This window comes from Petaurus breviceps, unplaced genomic scaffold (assembly GCF_028583685.1).
Source record: "Petaurus breviceps papuanus isolate PSGF00001 unplaced genomic scaffold, PetGlider_PUasm1.0 189, whole genome shotgun sequence".
Classification (NCBI taxonomy): Eukaryota; Metazoa; Chordata; class Mammalia; order Diprotodontia; family Petauridae; genus Petaurus; species Petaurus breviceps.
Window position 1 is genome coordinate 16,341 of NW_027185809.1, and position 13,784 is coordinate 30,124.

Sequence of the window (13,784 nt, forward strand, 5' to 3'; positions counted from 1 at the left end):
GTTTCTTTCCCTCAGGCTTAGTGAAGTGCTACAAAGCCACACACACATGCTACTCCAATTCTCTCTGATTCTCAGTTCTTTGGCTGAGCTGTGTTAAGCTGTGTTATGTCCCAAACTGCCACAATGCTGTCCTAATCTGAGTGACTTTATGCATTTTGGATTTGAGAGGCACTGGGGGGAACAGGTATACAGAATTATTTTACAAGCCTGGGTCAGCTTGTGCAGTCCTGGACCACAATATAGTGATTGGGAACAATGCCAAGTGCTGGGGGTTAGGAACTCTTAGCTTTCTGTTTTTGCCTCATTTGGTTTCTTGATGTCCTAAACTATGCAAAAAGTTGAAATTTATCTCTTCCATAAAATTTCTATTTGAGATGTGAGATGGTGATAATCATAAAATGTCTAGTCCTCTATCTTGCTGCTCAAATTGTTCATGTGCACCCATTCTTTGGGAAATAAAAATTCTTCTACACATCACCCTGACCCCCCGTTGAAAAGTACTTTTTGTAACATCTGCTAATGCTGTATGTTCTCCTTCTAGTCACTGGAGATGGGGAGGCAGAGGCAGAGAAGCAGTTGTAATTCTGTGCAATCCCAGATCCACTGGGGTTGGGTTCCTCCGTTTTGATTAAAATGAGATGTGTTAGGTCAAGTGGGGTATGTTCCCCTTTCATCATATTCCAAATAAGTCAAGTAAGCCAGCCTAGTTAAAGCAGGAGGCAGGTCAAACCATTGCCACCACCCTCTCCTCTCAGATAGTGGAGATAGTTCTGGATCTAGAACTCAAGAGCCCTACGAATACCAGTGTCCCCCTAGACCACTGGCCCAGCTTCCATCTCTATTCCCATAGGCATCACAGACGGAAAGAACCCTTGTGAAGATGCAAACTGGTAACTGCTTCAGCAGATGCTGCAGCCTTGCTACTAAAGACTCGAAAGAGAAAGTTCTTGACAATATCCTTGATAAGGTCAAATGGTTTGACATCAGAAACGGATATGGGGTTTTTCTATGGAAATGTCATTAAAGACACTTTACCTTTTGCTTTGCCACTACCTTCTTTGGACCACTGGCCTTGCCTTTTAACTTGCAGCTAAAACTAACACCACATGTTGATCCTCAATGAAATGTCAACTCCTTGAAAACAGGGGCTGTTGTATTTTTCTATTTGTATCCCCAGCACTAAGCACAGTGCTTTGCACTTAGCCAACAATTATCAAATGCTTTTTCTTTCATTCATTCTTCTCCTCCCTCTAATAATTGGGCTTGGATAGTCAGCGGAATGAGGCACTGCACATTAACATTGCTATCCCTAAATGGGAGCATAGGCAAGAAAGTCACTTTCAAGAGCAGATGAGTAAAAACTGGAGTAGCGCTCGCTACATGACATAATTTTTTAGAAGGGAAGAAGGGAGCAGTGTGACAGAATGGAAAGCAGTAATAGTAAACTTTGTAGCTCTCTGAGTGATCACTTCAACGAATAATTTTGCCCAAAGTCTATTGTGTAGATGTACACTTTAAGGATTAAAAATGAGGAGATTATTGGAACAAAGTAACAGAAGTCATGTTTGAATAATAAGCATCCCTTTATTTGCTGACACCAGTACAAAAACTGATAACATGAGCAACAACAAGAAAAAGTGTTTACTTGAGGTTCAAGTCAGAGGCTGCTACTCCCCAAAATGTTAAGGAAAACAGTGCACAACGTCAGTATTAAAATGTTAGCGTTTTAGAGCCTTGTAATCTTTTGAAACTTTATTGAGCAAAATAAGATAAAAGATTACATGTTTATCTTCAGGAATGTAAAGGTCTAATTATCCAAACAGTTTTTATTATAAAACTAAACTCTGAAGGTGTCTGCAGAGTTGAGGTTTTTATTTCTCTCTTTAAATCAGTAGTCTAACAAGGATTAGAAAAGAGTCTGCTCAGTGTTTCTAACAAAGTAGAAAGGGTGAAAACATAAATAAGGCTTTAATTTGGCAAAATATAACACAATGCCTTCTGCTATCCTCAAATGAACAGTTTAAGTTTCCCAGTGACATTCTGTAAAAGAAAGGAAATATATCCATTGAAAACAAAGAAAGAAGATGTATTCAAAGAAAACTGTTGAAGATACCATATGTTCACAGCTTACTTAGGTATACTAGGTATAGTAATGAGTATTTTAACTATGTTTGAAATAATATTGAGCCTGTCTTTGAAGTTTTCAAAACATTATCATAAGTTTAACAACAGTAAACAAAAACTTATTTATTACATAAAAAAGAAATTGTCCCTGAATCCTTAGGTTTTTAATAAGGCTAACAATTCAATTTCAAAAATAGGGGAATTTTAAGCTATTTTAAGCGAGGTAGGTCATTATTAAAATACGAATTTTAAGAGACAGGTAAGGTCATTCTTTAGAAGTGGAACAGAATGTTCCTCCCCATCAACAGAGTACATCCAATCACAGAGAGTCATCAGTGTTAACATAAGAAATCAGAATTTTAAACGGCACTGGTGCTCCCATGAAAAGAATTTTGGGTACCTGGCTCATTAACAGGCTCAAATCCATTTACAACATAGAAGACTTATGACCAGCAGATCATGGATGTCATGGTCTTTCTGGAATGCACATACCTTTCAGGATCTCAGGAAAACCATTCTAAAATCCTAGTACATACAAGTGTACAGAAAACTTGGTGCATAGAGCTCACTTGGAGATTATTAATTTTACCTATAGTTAATTGAATCCCTCAGTCCAAAAAGAACATATCTCTCTCCCAAAACACCAAAACAAATCAACTTACCAAGGCATAGCAATAATTTAAGAAAATAACACACCACTCCTCATTTAACAATGACAGACTTAACTTTAACTAAAAAGCATCTATTTTCATAAGGCAAAGAGAAATAGTTCTCTTGGAGTATCCTATAGAAAGTTACAATTGTTAAAAACTTAGTGAAATTTCAAAGCGATGATATTTACACCAATCTTTCATTTTTTCACTTCTAGTTTACATCATTCATTTCTGCAAGATTTTGAGCTACAAATTTTCTCCCTGTTTTTCCCCTACCCACCACCCCAAAATTGCAATTCCACTGGATATCCCCTCCTCCAATCTGCCCTCTCCCATATCTTCTTCCAGACCCCCTCCGACTTTCCAGTAGGGCACGGTGGATCTCTATGCACCAGTGCCTCTATATCTTATTTCCCAGTTACATGTAAAATAATATTAATAATAGTGTGGATACACACACACAAATTTTTAAACATTTGATTTTAAAATTTTGAATTCCAGATTCATTCCCTTCCTCCCTTGTCACCCACCCTTACTGGAAAGATAAGCAATTCAATATAGGTTGTACATGTGTAGCTATGCAAAACATTTCCATAGTGGATATATTGTAAAAGACTGACTCTATTTCCCTCCCTCCTATCCCACCTCCCACTTGTTCTATTCTCTACTTTGATCCCATCCCTTTTCAAAAGTGGGTGCTTCCAACTTCCCTCCCCCCCAGCCTGCCCTCCCTTCCATCATCCCCCTCTCATCCTCTTCTCCCCTACTCTCCTATAGGGTGAGACACCCTATTTAGTGTGTATGTCATTCCCTCCATAAGCCAAATTCAATGGGAATAAGGTTGACCCATTCCCTTTTGCCTTCCTATTCTTCCCCTCCATTGTAACCATTTTCCCTTGCGTCTTCTATATGAGATAGTTTACCCCATTCTGTCTCTCCCCATCTCCTCTCATTATATTCCTCTCACCTCTTAATTTCACCTTTTAAGTATCATCCCTTCCTATTCAATTGGTCCTGTGCCCTCTATCTATATATATGCCTGTACACATATGTATACACATTCACATATGTATTCATACCCTCCTACATAGACATATATATGTATGTGTATATATATATATATCCAATCTTTAATTTTAAAAAAAAACAAGGTTAAATAACTACGAAAATTGTACCAAGTATCTTACATCATGAGCACAGCATAATTCCCTAATGTTATTTTAAAACCACATGCCATCTCCAAAAATCAAGATTCGAATAAACTAAAAGAAACACCTCAAAGTTTCAGCAATCATGGAAATTAATAAAACCTTTTCAGAAAAAGGCAAACTTTGGGGTGGCTAGGTGGTGCAGTGAACAGAGCACTGGCCCTGGAGTCAGGAGGACCTGAGTTCAAATCCAACCTCAGACACTTAGCACTTACTAGCCGTGTGACCTTAGGCAAGTCACTTAACCCCAATTGCCCTGCCCTGCCCCCCTCCAAAAATAAAAAGGCAAACTTCAGCTCAAAGTAGACAAAGAATTATAGCCATACAAAGTTAAGTTGTAACTAAGAATTGCAGGTTATTTTCGTCAAGCCATAAGCCCTCAGGCAAAACTAAAGGGAAGGAAATCTGTTCATAGAATTATTTCCCTCAGAGAACTGAAAGTCATCAGATCCCATATCCATACTTACTTTGATGACACCAAATTGAATATTTCTAACAACTGCTGCTGCAATAAATCCTGTATGATTTTAAGGGACGCTTACTTATATAAAAATAACTGTCATGTAGCACCTACCAATAAATTGTACAGCAATTTTTATTCACTTCTTACCTACTAATTGGAAGTTTTCTTATTCTTTTGTGAGCTGTTGATTTACTGCCTGGAGTAGCTGCTGTAACTGTGTTACAGTCTGGTTCAGACTTACAGATACTGTCTCTTTCTCAGAAGATTCCTAAAACAAAAGGATTCAAAGGCAAAAAAACAAAACAAAACAAAAAAACCCCACTTTATAATTTGAAGCAAAACAATTTCCAAACACTACCCAGAAATAATTTGTCAATTTTATCTTTAAGTTATTATGAGTAGGCTAAAAAAAAAATCATGAGAATCATATGCATGGAAAATACAATAGTTATATTTCAAGGATGGTAATAGGCAGACAGGCACAGAAACTTGCATCACTAATGCACAACATAAAAGTGTTTGATCAAAGCAAGGATGAAGCATGTAAATCAATTCCTATGAATAATAGGGCACTTGCTTTGATTTACTTTTTAAACAGTGAATCAACAGCTTCATTTTTGTATAAAATATCACATCTTTTAAAATTTACCAAGTACTTCAGTTGTGTCTGACTCCTTTGTGATTCCATTAAGGGTTTTCCTGGCAAAGATACTGGAGTGGTTTGCTATTTCCTTCTCCAGCTCATTTTACTGGTGAAAAAACTGAGGCAAACAAGGTTAAGGGACTTGCCCAGGGTCCCACAGGTAGTGAGTGAGTGGCTGAGGCCAGATTTTAACTCAGGAAGATGAATACTCTCGACTCCAGGCCTGGCACTCTCTCCACTTCACCTCCTAGCTTCCCAATACAATTCATACTAAAGAGGAATTCTCACTTGAATATACTTCACAAGTGGTCATTCAGCCCTTGCTCAGAGTCTGCCTTCACTCATAGATAGCTCTACTCCTTAGGTCATTTTTCCTGACATGAAACCTAAATTTGCCTCTTTGCAATTTCTACCTATTGCTTCTGGTTTTGCCCTCTGGGGCTAAACAGGGCAAACAATCCTTCCACGTGACAGTCCTTCAAATCCCTTAAGACAGCAATCATGTCTCTCTCTTCTCTTCCCCAGATTAAATCTTCCTTCAAACAATCCTTCTGTGACAAGGATGCAAGGCCCTTCACCACTCTGGTTACCTCTTCTAGCTGACCTCCAACTCATCTAAGCTCTTTTCAAACTAGTATCCAGAACTGAACACATATTCCAAAAGTGTCTCAAGAGCAGAGGACAGTGTATCATCTCTACCATACATGCCTCTCTCAAAGCAGTTCTACTTTAAAAACAGACAAATGGAGGCCCAGAATGATCCAAAAGAGCATATGGACTATTTCTGAGGGGTATTTTGCCACTGGGGTAAAGCACACACCAGAGGTATGGTGTTGCCAAAAAAAAAAAAAAAGCACAGAAAAATGTTTCAGGATTTTAAAAAATGGGAGATGAGATGAAGATGAGAGAAACTATGGGAGTGTGGGTTGGTTCATTCTAACAACAGTACTATTTATTAATTTTTTAAAAATTCCATACTTGTAAATTTTAATCAATATAGGAAGTTTTAAATGATAAAATCCCCTCTACCAATGAATACAATTCAAGAGCCTTGAAGTTTCCTGGGGCAGGGAGAATTTAAGCAACTTGCCATATGGGTCAGAGATATGACCTAAACCCAGGTCTTCCTGACTCCAAGGCTAGCATGTATAAATGACATCACACTTCCTCTCACCCACTGTATTTCAAAAAGTTCTTCGGTCTACCCTGCATTGCTTTTAAATGAAGGACAACTTTAAAATGGCTAATAGAATGTCTAAGGATATATGGACAAAATTTACTGCCTAGGTAAGATATCTGCTAGAGTAAAGAGAATATTACTACACCATTCCACAGCACAAAGGAGAAGGGGAGAAAAGAGGAAGGATTTCCTAGAGCCTGTGTCACACATATGAAATTTCTTGGGAATAAAGATTTCTTACCATCTTCCTTCCCTCTATAATAGGACTAAAGTATATTCCACATTTAATTAAATCCTGGCCTACTGGCTTGTAGTTTATTTAAAATTTGAGTTATATGGGGGCAGCTAGGTGGAACACTGAATAGAGCATCAGCCCTGCAATCAGGAGGACCTGAGTTCAAATCTTGCCTCAGACACAACACAAAAATCCTAGCCCTGTGACCTTGGGCACGTCACTTAATCCCAATTGCCCTACCCTCCTCCCTCCAAAAATCAAAAAGAAAAATCTAAAAAAAAAAAAAATTTGAGTTACAATACTATTAAGGGTTGAAGAATTAGCTGAACAAATTAAATCAATTTTCTTTCAGTCACTTCCCAAATTCTTATAATATCTAAAGAACCCAAAGAAGTGTTGCTTAAGGGCAGGAAACGAGCTCCTATCACGCTCTAGACTTCTAGCACACCTACAAATGATGGAAAGTAGCACATTTTTAGAGGTGGAGAAGTGAAAAGGGAAGAACATTTGGAATTCCCACCAAAAAGTTTCGGATTTGATCTTTAGAATGGGGAAAGCTTTTAAAGTATGATGATCTATCCATAAAATAAACAACCCACCCACTCTGAGGAACAACTTAAAACTACTCAAACTTGTAATTGAGCTTCATCACTTCTCTATTAACCAAGCCAACAAGTTTCCTAGTATATTTTCATACTGCACAGAATAAATATATATTAAATTCATCTATTTAATTTAAATACATTTAAACCCAAGTATCAAAATCAGAGATGCTCTGTGGGGCCAAGATGGTCATTATTATGTACTGTACTGATGACAGCATTCTAGGAAATGTATTTGAGTCATTATAAATTCAGACTGTCTAAAACCAAGATTAACAAACCAGTCACCAATACAAATCTCTTATTCATTCAACAATTTATTAAGCATCTACTACATACAAAACACCAGACGACTAGACAATAAAAGGAAAGTCAAACCCCTTTCAAAAATCACAATAAAGAATGTTGGTTGGGAATAAATGGATTTTTGGATTTCATCTGGTTATAGTATAACGGGCATTTTGAAAAAAAAATCTTTGGCAAATGCATTACTTTGGATTAATGGATTACAGATTCTCTTCTGATTTTCCATTTAAACCACAAAGAAAATAATTCCTATTTTTCTAGTCTTATCAGTTATATTTATGTTTTTTAACACTGGAACCCAACTTTTAAATTGAAATGGTCAAATGTCTTAACATGAATTTACATGTTCATGAAGTTTCCAATATATTTAGATTTTTTTTAAAAAGTTAGGACAGATTATTAAGTCCAAAGATCTTCATTTTGTAAATAAGGGAAGCTTAAGCTCAGGGTTACTTGCCCATGTTCACAGAGCTATTCGGTGGCAGAATTACGATCAGAATACAGGTCTCCCAAAGATAAAATTCCAGTATTGTTTTCACCACACACACCACATGCCCCTTCAAAATATAAACTGAACTCTTATTTATTAATTTGTTATTGCTTCTTCTTCACAACAGATCTGAATGCCAATGTCTTCAGGTTAAAACAACCTAAAGATAGAATTCTATTTTAATTATATTTAACTAGACATTTAAAACTGCTTCATTATAATATATTACAACTTCATTTGGATGGAGACATTGTGATCTGAAGAACAGTTGTTTACAAAAAATACTGACCCTAGTAAAGAAATAATGATAAGATCTGATGCTGTATCACTTTACTTTTACTTTACTCCAAAAGGAAGTATTACCCTAATCCATCAGTGGTTCCCCAGATTCCTCCAAGTATAAAAGCTTTGGTAGGTATACATGAAAAATGCATGTGGTTGGAAGGACTGAGAGAAAACCAGAGCAGCCTTTCATACTGTTTAATGCATGGTACCAACCAAGCCAAGACTAGGATAACTTCAGGAACTGAAACTACAGGGAACATAGCAGCTCCCAGTATGAATCTGCTCTTTCCCTTCTCTGATGCCTAGCGATGTATTTCAGATTCTCTAAGTTAGTACCCTCAATGACAGTACTATATCAACCTTTAAAAAAAAGAAAAAAAAAAAAGCATCAAAAGTAGAAGTTACCCAATAGCTACAATTCAAGGGTAAGAAATTTAAAAGATGGGATTACTTTCTAATAAGAAAGTGAATTTGAGTTCAACATAATTGCTGGTAAGAGATTATTTTTCCAGAGGAATTTTTCTAGTCACAGTTGGGTTTTTGAAGTGAACATCATTCAGAGAGACTGTAATGCAATTAGTCCCTAAAGAAAGGGGCTTGAAGAAAATACACACCACTTCTGAAGAAACATCACTATTTTCAATAATACTGGTATCTCCAGCACCTTTTGCTATCTTTGACTGAATAAGATCCAATGACTGCTGAGCCTATTAAAAAAAATTATAAGAGACAAGTCAGCAATTACTAAAGTACAAATATATTTGACAAAATAAGAGCTTGACATAAAATCAGAGTTTAGATAAATATTCTTGTCTTTAATAACACCTCCTCTGAAAAACATTAATTAAATCAACAGTAACTTGAAGTCAATTTAATGGAATCAAGAGGCTTTGATGAAAAGATATTCACGCAGGCATTTATTTAAGTTCACTCAGAGAAAAGAAAAGTATCAAAGAAAAGCTTTATAAATTTGTGTTTTAAGATATTTAAAAGATTTAAACACAATGCCCTTAAGTGTATATATCATTAAAAAAAACCCTTGTACTCACTAACCTTATGAAATAATTTCAGAGTGTAATACCAGCAAAAGATTACTCTTAATATTATCATCAACTATGAAAGACAATCAAGCATCTATTTCATGAATACCACTGTAGCTCAAGTGTTAGTGAAAACTAATATGAGCATATTTCAATGTAAGTGTTACATATAAAGCAACCAAGATAAACCAAGATAAGTGAAATTTGGTCTTAAAAGTAAGATTTCTGGGGCGGCTAGGTGGCGCGGTGAGTAGAGCACTGGCCCTGGACTCAAGAGGATGTGGGTTCGGATTCGGCCTCAGACACTTCACACACACACACACACACACACACACACACACACACACACACACACACACACACTCTAGCTGTGTGACCTTGGGCAAGTCACTTAACCCCAATTGCCCTCTAAAAAGTAAAAAAAATTTTATAAAAGTAAGATTTCTCTACAAGTTAGGCTAATTACTCAAGTAAAATTTAATTCTATACAGAAATATCAAATGGAAGGAATACACCATCTGCATACATATCTTCTAGTTCTATAGTTGAGGGAAACATAGCAAACGGAATATGCTTTATAAACAAGGATAAACACAGCTAAAAAAATACAGATGCATTAGATTAAGTATTGGGTAGCCTAAGAAAGGTCTATTAATAATTTTTAAAAGTACACTAAACAGTAACTGATTAAACTGCTATAAAATTTATAGCAAAATAAATGGTCTTAAGAAAGATCACTAAAAAAACACAGCATAAAACACAGATTTAAAATTGCACAGTCAATGAAAATTCAAAACTGAGGAGCTTACTTTGAACTTGTTTAGGATTTAAACATCAATGAAAATTAACCTTCAATACAAAGAGTTGTGTTACCTTATGCAGGTCACCAGCTACTTTCTGTCTTTCACTTTGTTCCATTTTAAGTTTTGTAAGTGTTTCATTTAATTGTGTTTTCAGCTGTGAACATAAAGCAAAATCATGATGAAATTAATTGGTATTCTTCTCAGATTAGGCTAGTGCGGAATGTGATCACTATCACTATGAACAAGGCATGAATGTCAATATGCTGCACCAGACAGATATACAGGAAAGATAAGCAGAGGTGGCTCCATCTGAAATACTAAATACAAGAAAAGAAAGCCATAGGAATAAAAGTATTTAGAAAGGGTAGAAAAAAGCAAATGAAAAAACAAAATGAGGAATATGCCTTAAGAAGGTATTTTCATTCACTATTCATGAAGAAACTATTTAGATTATCTAAAATAATTGATTTTGAAAATACATTCCAATCTGGTTAGTTATTAAAGACTCATTTGAATCAGAAAGACTACCAAAAATGGAATAAATGTAATGTTAATAAGAATATATTTAAACTAAAAATCAGAGGGCTAGTTTAAACATTCCAATAAGGTGAAATTTTGAGAAAATGTAAAATATTACTACTTAAAACTTCATTATGGTGATAACTATAAAAGTAGCAGTATATATACACTGATCCAAATTATACCATTTTCTTAAAAAACATTCTTCATAATTGTATGAGTTTTTGATTAAAGTCAGTTGTGGACAACGTATAAAAAAAATCTTATTCCAACAGAGGAGTCCTGTGGTTCACTTAAAAATATTCAAATTGAAGCCTACTATTTCCTCTTCTTTTGTTTTTTTCTTTCTCATGGTTCCAACCCATTAGTTTTAATTCTTCTTTAAATCATGACTAATGTGAAAATATAATTAACAGAATATAACCAAACAAGAGATAGTGAAAAATTCTGCATTATGAAATGCAAAATGGGTAATCTTGATTATATTAAATTAAAAAGGTTTTGTACAAAGCCAATACAACCAAGATTAGGAAGGAAGCAGATAATTGGGAAAGAATTTTTACAACCAGTGTCTCATAAAGGACTCATTTCTAAAATATATAGTAAACTGAGTCAAATTTATAAGAATAGAATTCATACCCCAACTGATAAATGGTCAAAGGATATGAACAGTAGCTTTCAGAGGAAAAAATTAAAGTCTATCCATAGTCATATAAAAAAATGCTCTATGGGTGGCTAGGTGGTGCATTGAATAGAGCACTGGCCCTGGAGTCAGGAGGACCTGAGTTTGAATCCGGTCTCAGATACTTAACACAAAAACTAGCCATGTGACCTTGGGCAAGTCACTTAACCCCAACTGCCCTACAAAAAGCAAAAAAAAAAATGCTCTAAATTACTACTGATTAGAGAAATGCAAATCAAAACAACTCTCAGGTACCACCTCACACCTATCAGATTGGCTAACGTAACATAACAGGAACATTATAAATGTGGGAGAAGATATGGAAAAATTGGAATACATCGTTGATGGAGTTGTCAACTTATCCAGCCATTCTGGAGAGCAATCTAGAACTATGCCTAAAGGGCAATAAAAATGTGCATACCCTTTGACCCAGCAATAACACTTCTAGGGCTGTATCCCAAAGAGAACGTAAAAATGGGGAAGGGACCTACATGTACAAAAATATTTATAGCAGCTCTTTTTGTGGTGGCCAAGAATAAATCGAGGGGATGCCCATCAATTGGGGAATGGCTAAACAAGTTGTGGTACATGAATGTAATGGAATACTATTGTGCTATAAGAAATGATGAGCAGGCAGATTTCAGAAAAACCTGGAAAGACTTGTATGAACTGATGCTGAGTGAAGCAAGCAGAACTAGGAGAACTGTATACAGTAACAGCCACAGTGTGTGATGACTGACTTTATTATTTGATTTATTAACTGTATTATATTATATATTGAACATTATATATTCATTTATTAAATGAAACCTTATCAGTTATACTGTAGGTAACATTCATGCTTTGGTTAGTAGTTGGTCTAATCTTTAAGGTTAATCCAGCTCCACTAATTTAGGATGATTTTATTTATACATATTATGGTCATACAAACAAACTCTGGATGTTTAGTTGATGTTGCTTATAAAGGCAATAATCAGAGTGATTATATATGATATATATGATTACATATGAGGTCATTCAGCTTTAAGTTCCAAAAAGGAGCAGACCAAAAAGGCTGCCATCAAGAACCACGCAAACTAAAACTACAATTCTGTGGATCTCATGTTATACAACTTGCTAAAGTGCAGAGAGGGTCAAGATGGCAAAAAAAAATGCAATCTCACTTGAGTTCTCCCAAATTCCCCTCCAAATAACTTTAAATAATGCCTCAAAATGAATTCTGGATTGACAGAACTCACAAAAGGATGGGGTGAAACAATTTGCCAGCCCAAGACAAGTTCAGTTGGTCAGCAGGAAAACTCTATCAAACTGGGATGAGAGTAGAGTGCAATTCAGTGCAGGCAATGCCTCAGCAAGCCAGCAGCAGGTCTTGGGGACAACTAAAACGGTGTTCGTGGCCTCCAAAGCTGTTAGGCCACAAGTGACAAAGGGGTCATACAAGTAATCAGAAGGAGATTACAGGGGGCTCTGTTTCATTTCCCATTCACAGACCCAGATCTCCAACTCAGGGTGAAGAGCAGCATTAGCATAGCAGAGGTTGTGGCTGTAAGGAAGCAGCTCCAGAGTAGAAAAGGGTACTTGTGGTCACTCACAGACCAGAACACAGGCCAGGAGAGCCATAAACACATCTCTCCTTAGATCCTACCACCTTGGGAAAACTAAAAAACTATAGACCCCTAGAAGTAGCTCTGAGATCAGTAGCAACAAAAGGCCTGAAGTTTAGGACAGTGCCCCCTCCGCCTTAGAAGCAGAGACTCACTTTTTAAGGTACAGTTGAAAGTAAAAAAAAAAAAAAAAGGCTAGAAAACTAAGCAAACAACAATAAAAATAATCTGACTGTATTAAAAATACTAGGGTGACAGGGGAAGATCAAAACACAAACCCTGAGGGTCAAGAGAGTTAAAAGCACTACATCCAAAGCCTCAAGCACTTATTATTAGTCTCAGGCCCAAAAAGAATTCCTGGAAGAGCTCAAAAAGGATTTTAAAAATCAGATGAGAGGCAGCTACAGGAAAAAGTGGGAAAAGAAATGACAGTGATACAAGAAAATCAGGAACCAAGAGTCACAAATTGGTAAAGGAAACAGAAAAATACACAAAAAAAGTAACATCTTAAAAAACAAAAAAGGCCACATTGGTAAAAGAGGCACAAAAATACACTGAAGATAAGAACTCCTTAAAGAGAAGAGGGGCGGCCAGGTAGCACAGCAAGTAAGATCACTGGCTCCAGGGTCCAGAGGACCTGGGATCGAATCCCGGGCTCAGACACTTAGTACCCACCCACAAACACCTAGCTGTGTAACCTTGAGCAAGTTACTTAACCCCGATTGCTTAAAAAAAAAAGAGAAGAACTAGTCATATAGAAACAGAGGTACAAAAATTCACTGAAGAAAACAAAGAATCAACCAAATGAAAAAGGAGGCATAAAAAGCCCACTGAATAAACTAAGTCCTTAAAAATTAGAATTGAGCCAGTGGAAGCTACTGACTCCAAAAGACATCAAGAAACAGGGCAGCTAGGTGGCGCAGAGAATAGAGCACCAGCCCTGGAGT

The 13,784-nt window shown here is 36.3% G+C and overlaps 1 protein-coding gene across 16 annotated transcripts in view; it reads right to left on the reverse strand.

The window, feature by feature from the left end:
- Window positions 1-1,564: 1,564 nt before the first annotated feature.
- KTN1 (kinectin 1) overlaps window positions 1,565-13,784 on the reverse strand; it is a 155,928-nt gene continuing 143,708 nt past the window's right edge. For all 16 annotated transcript variants that reach the window (XM_069091744.1, XM_069091750.1, XM_069091754.1 and 13 more), the window contains 4 exons: window positions 10,103-10,186; window positions 8,804-8,896; window positions 4,596-4,716; window positions 1,565-2,040 (listed from right to left, as the gene is read on the reverse strand). In XM_069091744.1, the coding sequence (XP_068947845.1) occupies window positions 4,615-4,716; window positions 8,804-8,896; window positions 10,103-10,186 (279 nt within the window). In that variant the 3' untranslated portion in view covers window positions 1,565-2,040; window positions 4,596-4,614. The remainder of the gene's footprint in view (window positions 2,041-4,595; window positions 4,717-8,803; window positions 8,897-10,102; window positions 10,187-13,784) is intronic.